Raw genomic sequence first — 15,982 nt, forward strand, 5'->3', positions numbered from 1 at the left:
TTCATCTGACAGGACTGATATCAAATTATTACACAGATAATACAAATGATGTCACATTTTCAGAGAATATACATGAATAAGAATTAGCACAAACAACGAAACACAACATGATAATATTGATATATGATAATATGCACCTGAACGAAGCTGGACTGAATCCTCAACTCGCTTGCCATTGACGTAGGTTTCTGATCCCTCGCAGGGCACCAGCATGACGATCACTTCAGCAAACACAGCACCAACAAATCATCAGTGACTCATACTTTTCCTGAAAAGCTCATTAACATTAACTGTTAAAGGTGGAGGACCAATATCTACGCCAAGGTGCACTGATTAATGACATTCATGGCATGACTTTTCCATTAGCCAAAGGCAATGAATAAAGATGAGTCTACACATGCACCCATTCAATCCACTGAAGCCGTACCTAGGCTTGGCTTTTGCATGTTCAATCTAGGAAGTATGGGTATCTGTCTTTAAATAAGATTTAAAAAGGAAAGTGATTTCCATCCTTGTCCACACAGATCAATTAAAGAGCATCCAGAATTTCAATACAGACACATAAAGACACCCCCAGCTAAACAGACAAGCACACTGACAGTAATGGTGTCTTACCATCTCCATTGGCATTCCTCTCACTGCGGAAGATGCAATGCTCTTCTCTGATATGAGCACCACTTAAAACGATGTCTTGACGTCTTTCAGCATCTGCCTGGCCCACCCTGCAGTAATCAGAGTAGCCATTTTGAGTGAGTGATCACTGCCCTCTAATTCTATCGGCAGCCATTTTGGCAAAAAGTCAGTGGCAGGGGTTACCGCTGAACCTTTAAAACCATCGCTTATGAGAAAAGGCAGCACTTCTGAGGCCCTGTAAGGTCTTTCATCTTGGATCCTGTCATTCGTTATTGTCCCCCTCGGGCATGACTGTAACTAAATACTTTACGGGAAGAGTCTATAGAGGGGGCCAACAGGACAAAGAGGGGAGGAAAGTAACTTTAGACGATACAATTTTGGTCATCAACGGCAGATTTTATGGCACCTTCCTCTGACTCTGAAAGTCCCTCTAGCTAAACAGTAAAAAGGAGAAATGAAATGCACAGTACTTTTTCGAGACTCTGCCTAAGAGGAATTCTAAACTTTTCCAGACCTTCTGCAGCATTTCAGAGTTAGGATTCAAGCTTCGGTTACCTTGTAATTCCGTCTTTGATGTAGTAGAGCAGACACTCGGACATGAGTGGATCCTCATTCAGGTTAACCAGGTGCGGAGTCTGCACAGGAGGAGACATGAGAGTGAGGTACAGTCTACCGAAAGAAAATATTTCTGGGATTTCACTACTTTCAACGGTACTTCAACAGGACAGAAATTATGCTGCACTTAAACTGGGCATAGTTTCATATCAGTATCATCAAGGACTTTCAGTGATACATGAATATCTCCTTCATGACAGTGGACTGAAATGGCCACATTGACACAACGCCGACACCTCTAGTGCCTGATACATCACAGTACTACTACAAATAATGCTAGGAACTACTCCACCATGCAACCAACCTTCTTTGGGGAAAACACCCCGTTAAAGTCTGTATAGAGATCACAAGGCTTCTCAACGAAAAGCTAACCCATGGAGAGGCAGCGGGTGAAAGGAGAAAAAAAGAGAATGAATGGAGGACAAATGAAAATGAATGAAAGGAAAAAAAAAACAAACCAAAAAACAGGAGGGGGTCAAAACCATGCCTGAAGAAGGATTAAATTCAAAAGAGGGGATTTTTTTTCTGAAACCAAAGCTGATCTAGTGACAGCTGGCTCTGAACAGTCAGTGATTAAAGGATAACTGATAGCTTTTTTGCCTCTGTCACGATCTTGCCTCTGCTGACAAGAGCATACCGACACACCTACAGGTCTTTATATTCCTGGCATATCAAGCTGTCTCTGCTGGGAGATGGGTAAGTAAGGAGAGTGCAGGGAATATACCATTCGCCCGAAATTTAAAAGCCTCATGAGAGCACTAATAGGTCTAAGCAGCTGAAGGAAAGGGGTGACAGCTAATACTCCAGTCTCTTTACAGTGCCAAGTATATTCAAACTTTGTTTAAGTGGGTAACGTAAAATTTAACCTCCAAATAGCTGTATGCAGAGCCACTAGACAAGTCTTAATTTGATCCCATCATGTTGAAAGCTGTCCACATACTGAGCGTCAATCAAACAGAGGGGAAAATGATACTCTAGATGTTTCACATAGTAGTAAAAGGGTAATAAATACCTGGCCTGAAGGAAAATGCACGTCTATGCACATGATGGCAGCAGCTGTGAGGAACTATTCTGAGCATGGAAATACACTTATGCTAACAAATCACTACAAAAGACTTAAGCTCTGCCAGTTAAGGGGCTACATCTAGTGCAGAAGGGGTCATTTATCTGTTGATTCAATTGAACAAACCTTCTTGGTAGATAAGCAATCAAACTGCTCATCAAATGGACTTTCGTGGCTAAGCTGAGTATGTGGAGGAGGCAAAATAACACAGGGTGGAAAGAAGAAAAAAAAAGAATAAAGTGAATGGACGGGAAAACCCAGTCACAGTTCAGGGAGGGTTCCTTAGGAAATGATATCACATGGAAAAGAACGCTGATGATGTGATGGAGGAAGGGTGTGCATCACCATCCATGGGAAAATTGATAACATCATAGTCACCAGCATGAAAGTGTGTGCCTGTGTGTCACGTGTCTCCTACCTTTTTAGGAGAGAAGACCCCCAAAGTGCCTCCATCTTCACGGATTGCCACACCCATCTCTGCAAGCAAGGCCTCCCTAATTGCGAGGAAAAGGTATTCATAAGTTCAGAAAATAATAGGTTAAGTAAAAATAACTTGGAATGCATCATCAGTGCCTTCACACAACAGTACACAACCCCATTATGTGGATTCATACTCATACACTCAAAATAAAGATTCTGGCTATCATGGCAGATGCCCTAAAAAGTTGCCACACTTGATTAGGCCAAAGATTTGATCCAAGGTTGCTTACGTAGTCATCGCTCTTGCTCCACAGAATAAAAACACATTAACTCTGTACATTTGCTTGTGCTTGTGTATTGATAAGAGGAAGAGGATAAGGAGTGATGGTGTGGGACACTACACCAAGGGACTTGTGGTTTGACAACAGGCACAGAATGGCACCAGTGAGACACAGGGGGAGCCTCAATGGACAGACAGTAACATGGTTGATGTGACAGCCACAGACGAGTGGAGGAAGAGGGAGAAGGGGGAGAAGGGAGAGAGAGAGAGTGAGTGAGAGGAGAGGGAGTGCGGGCAGCAGAGTGTGACGACAGAGCGAGGAAGGGAAGTGGACAGAATGGGTGCAGAGGAAATGAGACAGATGGGTGAAGAAAGCGAGAGAGGGGGCACAGATGGGTGAGAAGGCAGACAGAGACAGGACTGTGGAGGGAGGGGTGGGGGGGTGGGGCAGCGGGGGTCATAACAGACCAGCATGTCTAGCACTGGCAGGGCACAGATGAGCGGAGGGAGAGGCGAAGACACAGATAGCGAGGAGAGGTGATAGACAGAGGCTGGAGAGCGATGGAGATGGAAATGCACGCACACTCACTCCCAGTACTGACCTCTCCATGCGGATAGCCTCCGTCTTTCGCAACTTCTCCTCCCAGGTTTCATTGAGCTCGGCGATGATCTTCTCCGATTCCTGAACACAACACGGAGAGTGAGGGGGAAAGACAATGCAGCCAGTATAATGTGATCTGAACTACTAGCAGTGTAGTGTGGGAGCAATGTGTTTAGCTAGCTAACAACAGGCCACCGCAGTATCTGTAGTTGTGAAATTTAGCTCGGCATTTTGGTGACAAATCTGCTTTTTAACTCCAGTTGGTACCTGCTCTTTCACTTGAAGAAGCTTTGGGGTCAGGTCTCAAAACTTAAGATGGTGGGGCAAGTCAAGACACGTTTTCCCACTGATAATATTGTGTTAAGCTCACGTTATTCTCTTCTGAAAGCCTAGGCTCAACTATCTGCCAGTAAATAAGAAGCATGGCCACTAAGCCCATTCTCCATCTATAGCCATCTGTTGTTCTGGACATTGAAATAGTCTGTGACATGAAACCCTGGAAGATTTATCAGTGTAAAGGTTTAATCATGCAATGTAGGGGGATCTCAGTAAAGATTATAATGTCTTATGGTATTTGTAACGCAATAATGATGACTCTACCTTTAAGAGAAGGATCTGCTAATCTTCATTTTTGAATCATTAAAACGCCACAACACCTTCAAGGTTACTTAAATATTAAAAGGATTTGGAAAACCAGTACCATGTTGTTATTTTTACTCTGTTTTCACACACAAACATACAAATCTGTCCCTCATCCTTAATATAATGCCAGAATTAAAAGCTATATTGAACTAAATGTTCAAATAGGAACTGCTAAAATTAACAACCAATATTAGACACTCTACTCTGAAAAAAGAAAGTGAATATTTGCCTCAGCATTACACCTAATAGCCACTAAGACTGGATCTATTTTGGTCTAATTTCTCCCTATCTGCGTCGGCGCCTGACGTCATCGGATGACAGATAGACTGGGCACCGTGGTCGCCATGGAAACTGCAGCTCCTAACGGTTGCTGGTTGCAACCCTATGCGTTCCCTCGTCAACAGAGCGTGAGGTTGACTGTGAGCGTGAGAGAGATATAGAGCACAGAGGCCAGATAAGGATTGATAGCTAGAGAGGATTTTGATTGTGTGCTGCCTACGCTAAAAGTAAACAATAGAAATCTTGACATTAAATGAACTGTGAAGTTGAGGAAGAAAACGCACACCCAGCGAGGTCCAGACCTATGGGAGACCCTGATGAAGGCCGTGTAGCCGAAAACGTTTGGTGATTAAAGCAAAGATCATAAAATGGAGAAGAGTTGTGTGACTTGCATTCCTTCTGATTAAATGAACTGTGACCCATTTACTCCTTTACTGAACAAATATTACAGTGTGTGCACTGCATCCCACTTCATCTGTCAGTTGTATGAATCAGTTGACTTTTAATCAGCCTACCAGTCTATTCATAGATACTTCTCTGTTTATAAAATACTAGAGACCTTATATAGTGAGGCATCTTTTCAAATGTTAAATAAAAAGGTACATTTTCTTGCACTGTACATTTCCACAAGAGCACACTGCCCCATATAGCACTACACAGTTCTGCTATTAGCCCTACATGGGTGGCGGCCATAATGCAGGGCAAAGGGAAGAGTGTGAGTTCTAGTATTTCCCAGTCCTTAGAGAGAAAAAAGCAATTTCAAAACCGTATTTTGGAGACTGTAGTAGCTAAAGGTGGGGGGTTTAGCAGAGTGGACAGATAGCTGTGGGACGCTGCTGCTCCCTTTACCAGAGACAGTAAAAGTGAGTGATTTGGAGCCTGCAGAGGCCCACTCAGGTGTAGAAGGCCAGTCCTTTACCTTGAGCCTTTCGATGGCCTCCTCTCCTCCCGGGGTGGACATGATGCGCTCCTGGATGCTGGTGACCGACTGCAGGCCCACCTGGCTGCACAGCGAGCCAGAGGACGGGGAGGCTGTCAGGGAGCCAATAGGGGCTGTGGAGAGATGGCCAGGGCGTTGGTTCTCTGAGGCTAGCAAGTATCTATGCTTATTGTTGTGTATGTCTTTCAGGTCTGAGCCAACACCAGGGGAGAAAGAGGGAGAGAGAGAGAGAACAAGAGAGAGAGGTGGGATAGGCCCGGGAGGGGACAGGGAGAGGAAACCACACAAAATGGAGGAACCAAATACCAAAAAGGAAGAGAGAAAGAAAGAAAATGGGGAAAGAGAGAAGGACAAAAAGGAGGAAAGACCAATGTAAGACACATTGTAGGTCAAAGGGTTAAGACAAACACCCAGCAGAATGGTCAGCTAGACAGAGCAGCAGTTTTCACTCCAGGTAGTTTTCAGGCTAAGAGTCTGCTTGCCAAGTTATTGCATGCAGAATAGACTAGTACTATTCAACTTCCTGAGGAAATACATTAGCTTTTATTTATATTATATATTTATAAACAGCCACTATGTGTTTTTACCATAGGCCAAACTTACAGTCCATCAGCCATGGAGCCATTAACACTGAGCACATCATTTCTAGTTGTTATAATTCTAGGATATAGTGTGATAGTACAGCGTTGCTCTTGTCTTGAAATCTGATGTGAATGTGAATATATATTCCTGTGTGAAAACTGCTGTCAATGCATCAACTGGAGGATGGGAGGGAGACGGAGGCTGCAAGAAGGCCCAGAGGGAAGACAGATGAGACGGGTTGATATAGAGACACATGCTGCCAAAGTTCAGCCTGCAGTTCAGTAGTTTTATTCACTCCACACACACAGACACACACACAGACAGACACACACACACACTCTCATACAGAGCCACAGCAGCCTCACTAAAGGTCAGCCAGCCCATCTCAATAAAATGGCCTCAAGGGCATCTCAAGTAACAGAGACTGTGCCCTGTAAGCCTCGAAGAGAACCGAATTAAAGAAACTTGTTCTCTCAACAAAACTTAAACGACTGGCCAATCAAAATGGAATTTAAATGTTTTGGGAGGTGCTGACATTTATGAGATAGAAATGTGCAGAAGTGCAGACACCAGCAATTTAGGCTTTTCTGAAAGCAGAAAAATAGGAGTGCATCAAGGCCCAGGTCTTGATCTATTCAACTTTCTAAGAGAAAATAACAGGGATGTAGCATCGTAATTTATGCATTTCCCCTGCATTTTAAGTAAGGCAGGTGAACATCTATTCTTATTCAAGGACACTTTGCAGCTTAGGAGTGTTTACAGGGAATAGCACAAGAGACAGGACAGGAGGGAGGAAGTGTTTGGGATTTTGGAGAATAGAGCAGAGGAAGGCACACTAGCAAACAGTAACTATTCACTGCATACTATCAAAACACATCAAATTAGTACCCACTGTGGATACAAATACCTCTAGTCTGGCTACTTAGTAATGTAAAATCATGCACCTTTCCGCCTGTGGCTCTCAGCCTCAGTTTGAACACTGAGAAGCTGCATTCTAAAGACTTGAACACTGTCACCTGCAGTGGATAATTAGTAAAAGGAAACAAAAAAAACAGAAAGACCACAAGCTCACTGGCAAGAAAAGAAGTTTGAGAATGTGAGATAAGGACCCAAAAGGTGAGAAGTGATGTGGGTGGGTTGGGGGTGGGGAAGACAAACGAGATATTTAGATGGAATTGGAGGTTAATGCAATCAAGACATTCTAAAATTAACTTGTGATATAGTTGGATTTGAGCCTGCAAATAGCTGCCTCACCCCCATCACTCTGAAAAACAAAATCAACACAAGCGCAAAGCATGCTAACCCTCGCCAGATCACCACACCTCTGGAAGCATTGCATTCCCGAGTCTCCTTACATTAAGCTTTTGCGTCTTTAGCATTAACATGCAAAGCTGGGGGCAGAATTAATATATATAGGGAATTGGGGGGGGGGGGGGGGGCATAAGCAATGTTAGCCATCAGTATTAGGGCAAAGAGCGATAGACGATGCAGGACCACCACACATATACACACATTTGCTTCCACTTCCTGGGCAATCATCCCCCATAGGCTCAACTGAGGGGAGGCAGGAGAAGATGAGAAGGGTCAGAGGTCAGGACCAGTAGAATGGTAAAGGTTACAGACATTTCTTACTGAGCTGGATGAGAGCGAACAGGATAATGAGGATGGGATGACTTTCACAAAGTGCCATGTCATTAAGCATGATCTAAGCATGCATTATTAGCAAGTAGGCAGGTTATTCATTAATTCAGATATTAGAAGTTATTAATCGGCTTATTATGTCTCTAACTGACTAGGCTATGAGCCATTACACTTGTGTACAGCAAATGAAGTGTGATATTTTAATGTAGCTTTACCATTTCACTACCATTTACACTATGTTGTCAATGAAAATGAGCCAACATAGCCATGTAAAATGTTTCATGGAATTAACTTTAACATGTAAAGTATAAAACATTCCCTTGAATGTGCTGTAAATTAACGCTACTGTAGTATACATATAATACTGTACATATAACAACATGACTCACTTTACTCTGCAAGGAGGCATAATAAACCAGTAGCATGGCGAATATGTTTCTAAAAGCTATTTATGTCTATTTAGTTTTGCATTAGGCACTAGTATAGGCAATGCAATGGACACAAAGTTGGATGGTTGAACAAGATGAGATAACAGAAGATGTTGCCAGCTTGTGGTAGGCCCTGAGAGAGAGAAGTAGCCTGAAATGCATGCCATGTGGCCTCTGTGGCGGCCTGCTGTGAGAACACTAAACTCACTGTCCAGGATGTCTCCCAGGCCCTGAGCACGCAGCAGGTCCTTTAGTCGGGCCACTTCATCCTTCAGCTCGCGCACCAGCTTGTTGTTGGGATCCTCGTTGATGACAGCATTGCATTTGATGTTCTTGGCTCGGTCGGCATAGCTGTCGAAGACAAAACAAATACAAGAAAATGAAGGATCAGATTCACTGGATGGACTGGAAAGATGTCCAACCTAGACTGTAATGCAGACAATTAACTGGAATCATTCTGTAAATTATCATCTGTGTCTCATATGGAAACCTTACCGGAGCGTGCTGAGGGTTTCATCATAGTTGATGTCTGCAGGACTGAGGGCGGCTACCATAGCTGTTCTGGAGTTTCCACCTGATAACAAAAGATCAGTAAATAGGTCAACTGTGTGTGTATGTGTGTGTGTGTGTGTGTGTGTGTGTGTGTGTGAAAAAGGCCATTCTTCCAATTCTTCTAACAGATGTACAGTTGTAGAATTATACAAAAGTAGAACAGGCCAAAAATAGCCAATTTCCACTGCACTGTACACTTAAAAAAACCAACAACTAAATGCTCCACACTTAAAAAAAACACCACTGATATAAAAATGTTAGGAATACTGATCCCACTGATATAAGCCTGTACAATTTTTTTTAGACTGAACTGCTATGTTGATGTGTCAGCTAGGATTGAAGATATACACCTCTCCTCCATGCATGTCTGAATCAAGGAGAGGGCTGTGCTTGTCTAGTTAGGTTGAAATACAGTCTGCTGACAGAGTGCTTCTTAAATTGGCATAGAGTAATGTTGCTCCAGTCTTTTCCCCACTTCTTATTACAGGATACAGATGCTTCCATTTTTCTCGCTGGCCAGGAATAAGGATTTTGCTAAACAGTTTACATACATTAATGCCACCAAATTCCAACAGTAATGGATTTGTCATGCGCTATAAAACGCTCTATGATTAATGTCTTCATACCGAGGTTCTCCCTTAGCAGCCATGTCAGAACGGAGTCTCTGTATGGGATGAAGTCTGACTTCTTCTTCTTCTTGCTCTGCAGTAAACAAAAAAACAGTTATTAGCTTTGCTGGCTGGGAAAATATAGTAATTAATTCAATGTTGTCTGTATTAACAGTGGAAATGAGAAATGGTAAGAAAAACTGTACAACGGATCTAATGTACAATGACAAACACCTCATATCTAGTGGAAAAGAGGTAAGGTAAAATGAGTTGAGGCCTGATTTGATGAGCTTTTGCTCCTGTGCAAGGATTGTGGCTTTTACTGTCCTAAAGGCGCCACACTTAGGTGATAAAAATGGTGGGGGGTGAACAGTGCAGCCGCAGCATAAATGTTGCACATGGCAAAAGTTTGTCAAATCTGGCTCTTTGGAGGATTCAGAGGTTAGTGGTTGAGCTGTCAAAGGGTTTACCTTGCTGGTACAGTTATCCTGTGTAGGCAAGCATTACCAGGACGAGAGAGAGAGAACAGAAGGGCAGACAATATTACAGCATGCCAGGCTACAAACATTCATTCCCCGATAAGACAGGGAGAAGTTGTAGAGGGTAGGAGAGAGGTTGAAAGGGAGGAGGAAGAGAGAAAAGAGATAAATGGAAAGGGGGCATCAGGACGCAGCACTCACCACTTCGGCCAAGGCAGAGATAACCTTTCCTAACGTGGTGAGAGATTTGTTGATGTTTGCTCCCTCCTGCAACCACAGAGGAAAAAATAATTATTCAAGAGCCATCAGCCTGATCAATCAACCGTTAAAAAAATTCTATTAATGCCGTTGGGGAGTCTTACCTTTAGCCTGGTACCTTTGGCTCCGGTGGAATCTGCTCGCTCACTCCCTGCCAAGTCTACCAGACTGATTTTGCTGACCTGAAGGAGGAATAAATGCATTTTAATTCACCCAGCTAATTAATAATTTACAATCTTACATCGGTCCCTTAAGTACTGTAGCTAATAGCAATGAATGATAACAAAATGAGAGAAGATAAGAATATTATTAAAACAATGACAGCACTGAATACTAAAATTTTTCATGAGGGGTTCAAGAATTGTCAAGACGTCAGTAAGCCAAACCATCAAAAATATTTGCATAATATAATTTGCACAGGAACTGACAACTATTCCAACTATTTGGACATTATTGTCAAGTGAGATGCAGCTCGGCAGTAAGCCCTGATAGAGTAGCTCAATACAATAGGCATTGTGTTTACAATAACACAGTGGTCTTTGTATCTCCACAATCAGAGGAAATGTTGGAAGTCAAATCCCAAAAGGCCCTTTTTTCTCCTCTGGTCATCACTGACCAAAAAGGGCCGTGGGAGACATCTAAGGCCAAATCAAAGGAGTTAACTGAAAACAGGCGGTAAGTAACGAACCAGCATGAGGAAACATGAGATCAGAATCATAATGTTACAAAAATGATTACGTGTAAATGTTTCACAACGGTTTGATGTAATCTTTTCCATGATCCAGCCATCAGCAGGACAATTAATTTCTGGGATCAACATGCATTTCCATGGTTACTTTGGCAATTGAATTTAAGAATCAGAAGGTCACTGTCTTTCCAGTCTCCTCTAACCTTTTCTGTGGAGAGGTCCGTCTCGCTGTCGTGTTTCCTCTGTGTGAAGACGATGGTGAAAACAGCATGGGATCTGCTGCTGGTCTCATTCATGTTGGTGGCAGCCACGGTTCTGTAGGTCAGCACATATGGGGATAGTTAGCTTAGAAAACACACAAAACGATATGATTTTAATTCATTTTTCTGAATGAATTACTTGAATTGAATGCATTTTTTTGAATGCATTACTTGATTGAATTTTTTTTACTTTTTAAATGATTCTGTACCAGTGATGGTAAATTCTCATTGGAATGGTCATTTCTATTACCAGTGCTATCACCACTGGGCTTTACGCCTATTAGAGTGAATTGAATCGAAGGGATTATTTCGCACAGCGGAGAGATGGATAATACTGTGAGGACACCAAACATAAATACACAAGGCGTACTTCAGAGGGATAGCCACAGGGGAGATATGGGCTTTACACGCCATGTTCTAGAAATAAGCCTTCTGAGTCAGCACAGGAAGATTAAGGCAGGGTTCACTCCTCCCCATAGGGACTCTCGTGACATGCACACGCACACGCACGCAAAAACACACACTCGTGCACACACAGAGCCCAATTCCAAGGAGAAATGCTCACTACCTGCAAGGAAAGTTATGGTGTCCTAAATAGAACAAACTATTCCTCAGCCAACATGAACTATAAAGCTATCAAAAATCTATGTGAGAAGAACATTTTCTGATTCCAAATCATCCATAACTTATCCAAAAAAAATTTCACCATAAATTATCCTATAATCGTAAGCCATCTTTTGAGGATGTAGGTGTCACACAGTGTTACCTCCACCATCACAACTACCATCACCATCACTGCCCCTTCCTCCCTCCCCTGATCTCAGTGTCATCCCTGGGCTCGGCTCACCTGGCCTTGTTGCCTGCGTCCATCAGGTCAGCGATGTCCGTGTAGGAGGTGACGGCTAGCTTGGACAGGTCCTCCACGTAGGGACCCAGCAGAGGGTGCTCTCGCACTCGTAGGTTCCCTTTGTTCTTGGGGTTGAGCAAGTCCCGCACTCGCTCACAGTAGATCTCCATGTAACTGACCTAAAAACCATTGCATAAGGGACAGAGCATCAGTTCAGGTGTCCCAGAGTGACACTGCAAAGCACCGACATGGAGCAGAATATGAACTTATCTGATGCAGGTTTGAATGATGTAGGTGTGTTACTGCATAGGAGGGAAGAATAGCTTCCTCACTGAAGGGCGAGAGCAGCTTTGCTTCAGGAGCATTAAAAAAAGGGCTGTGCAATACCAAGATTTTGATTTTGGATTTTATAATGATGCTTGACAAGTTTTTATTTTCCAATACAAAATTAAACTTTTTGAAAAGTACTTAATTCTAGCATAACAACCAATAAGCTGACACAGCTTTCTCCTCCATTCAGATTGTTCACACTTTATACTGTACCTATAAAAAGTAAAACTGAAACACATCTGTAGAAAAACTCATATCATAAACTATATATATTATATTAAAAACTTGAAAATACTATTGTAAAAATGCATGTCTTTGTGTAGATCCATATCAGTATGCCTTAACACATGATATACAGCCCAGCCCTATTCAAAGTCAACAACATGACTCAAAGTATCTCAACTTGTTCCAATTCTGAGAGTTTTATTTGCTTTCAGGTTTGAGTAAACAGGACAATTCAGCTATATATGTTATTCTAATAGGTGGGTAAATGCTTAGGTAACCCCAGAGCTTTGAAGTGTCTGCAAGGACAAGAGTGGGAATGGTTCATTAGAGAGAGGTCAAGCCAAGAGTCAGAGGCAGGGGGCGAGAACTGGATTTACAGACGCCAAAGCAGTCTGAGACTCACCTCTACCGAGTAGGAGAGCTCCCCTTTGTTGTTGTCCGCATTGATTTTCTCAAAGAGATCTTCACAGAGCTGAGAGTCAGAGAAAGAAGATGTTTTAGTGCCAATTAAAAGCATTCAGCGAGGTAAAAGGGGAGATGAAGAGGGAGGAGACCTGTGGATCAACAGATACACAAAATACTAACGAACCGTTTTATTTGTGTAGCGCTTCTCAGGGTACTCAGACACTTTTCATTTGCCAACAAAATAAAATCAGGATATAAAAATCTAGAATACAAGGCATTAGAAAAGTGAAACTTAACAGAGTAAATATTGAGTAAAATGGGTACAACTAAACATAAACATGGAAACAACATGGAAAGCAATTTTTGAAAAGGCAGATTTTGAGGGCTATTTCGAAGGGGGAGTAAACTATAGTCTCTTTTGTGTAGAGTCTTAGCTGTAATGGAGAAATCCCTGTCACACCAGGTTCAGTGCTTGTTTGTAGCGAATCGATACAGTAGTTTGCATTGGTTGATCTGAGACTGCACTTGGGAGTGTGCTAGTGGAGGAGGTCAAAAAGGTGGGATGTGTGTGTGTGTGCGTGTTGGTGACGGAGAGAAGGGGTAGGATGTGGAGGATTATAGAGATGATGAGTAGTAGTTTGAAGTCGATGCGTTGTTGAACTGGGAGCCAGGAGAGATTCTGGCGTACAGGGGTGGTGCGGTCTGTGGAGCAGGTGTGGGTGCAAGTGACCGTAAGCATGGGAGTGAGTGGTGGTAGTGATAGTTCTGGTAGAGATGTAGAGTTGAGTGTCATCAGCGTAGCAGTTAAACCGAAGACTGATGCAGTAGATGATTTGATCAAGGGAAAACATGTAGGGGAAGAAGAGGAGGAGACCAAGTACCAAACCTTGGGGGGGACACTGTGGAAGACCAAGGCTAGGTCAGATTTATAGTTATTGATGCCAACGTACAGGTGTCTATCAGACAAGTACGGTCTAAACTAAGGATGGGTAATAAAAACTTGAATATTCATTTGTGAGGATCAACGTCGACTTTTGGGAAAACTTCAAGAAAGTAAAGAGCAATCTTGTTCAGTGTAAGGTATGCGGAAAAGTGACGTTTTATCATGGCTCCATGACTATGCTGACATGCTGGCAAGATCGTTGGATGTGTGACAGAAGCCATCTGAGGAGACAAAGAGGTCTTTGGTAACTTTGAGGTGGGCAGTCTCTGCAGTTGAGTTGCAGTCTGAATGGTTCATAGAGGTGGATAGATTTGGTTTAGAAAAATGACAGCTGAAGGATTGGTACAGACTGTCCATGTATTATACAGGTTGACCAGGTCTACGAGTCAGGGGTCGTGTTGAACATTCAATGATCCGAGTGATCAGCTATAGGAAACCTGACTGAGGTCAAGGAAAGAGGTTGCCTCAGACAGTGTGTGTTACCTTGACAGTTAAAATAGAAGGTTAATACAAATTTGGCCAGATTGCTGTAAAATAGCTGAGTTCAAATGGAGAGGGAAAGCCAAAAATATGCCAGTGTCCTCTGACATCATCTCTCATTCATTCAATTTCAACTCATGCTACATCGTTTGCACACAATTTGTTTGTGAGGTGCTGATGCCAGGAGACTAATTTCGTAATGTAATATGCTCTCAGTGTTGACTGTACAGAAATGAATGCTTATTTGCTTATTTTTAAATGGCAACACTCACTATTGATGACTAAATGCATGAATAACATTTGTGCTGAAAAAGCTCTCTCTCCATTTATTGTCAAGTACAGTGGGCCCAATTTGTCTGAACCTCTGCTATGCCATGCGGTAAAACCAGAAAGGTGTATTGTGGAACAAACCATGGGAATGATTCCTTCCTGCCCCTCCTCCTGCTTGCCCATCATGGTGTAGGACTTGCCAGCTCCTGTCTGGCCATAAGCGAAGATGCAGACATTGTAGCCCTCAAAGGCATGCTGCAGCATTTCCTTGCCAATGTCATTGTACACAAGGTTCTGTGATGCAAAGCTGGGGTCTTCCGGCTGTGAGAAAGACAGAAAAATTGCTTGAAATGCACAGATTTTCAATGGCCCCATGGTGTTTCAAAATGACAATACACTATTTACATCTTCATTCTTGTTGGTCAGTAGAGACATTGGGACAGAGACACTGCAAAATATTTAAGCTCACCGTAGTGTGTGACCAGTAAGAGTAATCAAAACTGAAGGTCTTTGCTGGTTCCTTTGGGGCTTTGGGGTTGAGAATTACTGTTGGGGAAAAAAAGCAGAACACATTAGTAATGTGGCTGATAGCATCTGGTTCAAGTGTGAAGATGAGATAACGACCCACTTTCTTGCAGTTTTAGTTTAAGGGCTGCATAAAGTGAATTCTGTATTGTGGCATGTAGGCTTATGATATTTAAACTATTTGATTATCGGATTAATATTTGAATGCCCTTCCACCACAGCATAATATCCACCAATTAAAAGTAGCTTCTATGAAGTCAGGGTGCTTAAAGGGATTATATATACATTTCTTAATCAGCTCTAAAAAGACAAAATTTTACATCAAGTTCAAGTTTGCTTATTACATCACAAATCACAACATATGGTGATGTTGCCATACACAACCTTCATTTACTTATTCTACTACAGCTGGCAAATACTGTCTTTTAAGATCCTGTTCCTCAATCAGAGCACTAATGGTGATATATTTGGAACTGAAAGTCACATGGACCACTGACAGATTATGAGCCACTGGCTTTTTTGAGAACTGCAAGTGATGTGTCAGGTTTTACTAAACATGCTATCTTTAAATCAATGTCTTAATCCATTATCTGCATTGAAGAAGCACTGCAAAACAGAGAAACAACAAACAATAGAGAACATTTTTACTAGTAGCACATATAGCCTACTCATACTAACCCACAATCACCTGTTGTGTGTCTGCAACTGGTATGATGATGATACAACATTTCTGCCCCTACCCAGCCATTCCCTATGGCCACACAGACATTTCTTAATGAACAAGAATCTCCAGCCATGCCTGGCATGTCATCCCTCTCAACCATGCTTGCTGGTCCCACCGGGACAAATGTCCAAGCTTTCCACACCAACAGAAGGCTAAGCCTTTTGCAGTGGGTACGGGGGACAGGGAGAGGAGGGGACAGTGTCATAAGAATGTATGGTAGGATATTTGTAGACATTAGAACCCCAGTTGTTGCTCAAGTCCCCC

At 42.5% G+C, this 15,982-nt stretch overlaps 1 protein-coding gene across 5 annotated transcripts in view; it reads right to left on the bottom strand.

Moving 5' to 3' along the window:
- The window catches only part of kif1b (kinesin family member 1B), a 62,321-nt gene that overhangs the window by 28,677 nt on the left and 17,662 nt on the right, over positions 1-15,982 (bottom strand). For 2 of the 5 annotated variants that reach the window (XM_078288425.1, XM_071907407.2), the window contains exons 3-19: positions 14,939-15,015; positions 14,611-14,790; positions 12,775-12,843; positions 11,817-11,995; positions 10,913-11,024; positions 10,126-10,203; positions 9,965-10,030; positions 9,303-9,378; positions 8,620-8,698; positions 8,333-8,475; positions 7,568-7,609; positions 5,453-5,586; positions 3,614-3,693; positions 2,730-2,805; positions 1,189-1,268; positions 616-722; positions 138-221 (exon numbers count right to left, since the gene is read on the bottom strand). In XM_078288425.1, coding sequence (XP_078144551.1) covers positions 138-221; positions 616-722; positions 1,189-1,268; positions 2,730-2,805; positions 3,614-3,693; positions 5,453-5,586; positions 7,568-7,609; positions 8,333-8,475; positions 8,620-8,698; positions 9,303-9,378; positions 9,965-10,030; positions 10,126-10,203; positions 10,913-11,024; positions 11,817-11,995; positions 12,775-12,843; positions 14,611-14,790; positions 14,939-15,015 — 1,662 coding nt within the window. The remainder of the gene's footprint in view (positions 1-137; positions 222-615; positions 723-1,188; positions 1,269-2,729; positions 2,806-3,613; positions 3,694-5,452; positions 5,587-7,567; positions 7,610-8,332; positions 8,476-8,619; positions 8,699-9,302; positions 9,379-9,964; positions 10,031-10,125; positions 10,204-10,912; positions 11,025-11,816; positions 11,996-12,774; positions 12,844-14,610; positions 14,791-14,938; positions 15,016-15,982) is intronic. The other 3 variants (XM_078288427.1, XM_071907408.2, XM_078288426.1) reach the window with 2 other exon arrangements.

The sequence above is a fragment of the Centroberyx gerrardi genome, chromosome 14 (assembly GCF_048128805.1).
Source record: "Centroberyx gerrardi isolate f3 chromosome 14, fCenGer3.hap1.cur.20231027, whole genome shotgun sequence".
Lineage (NCBI taxonomy): Eukaryota > Metazoa > Chordata > Actinopteri > Beryciformes > Berycidae > Centroberyx > Centroberyx gerrardi.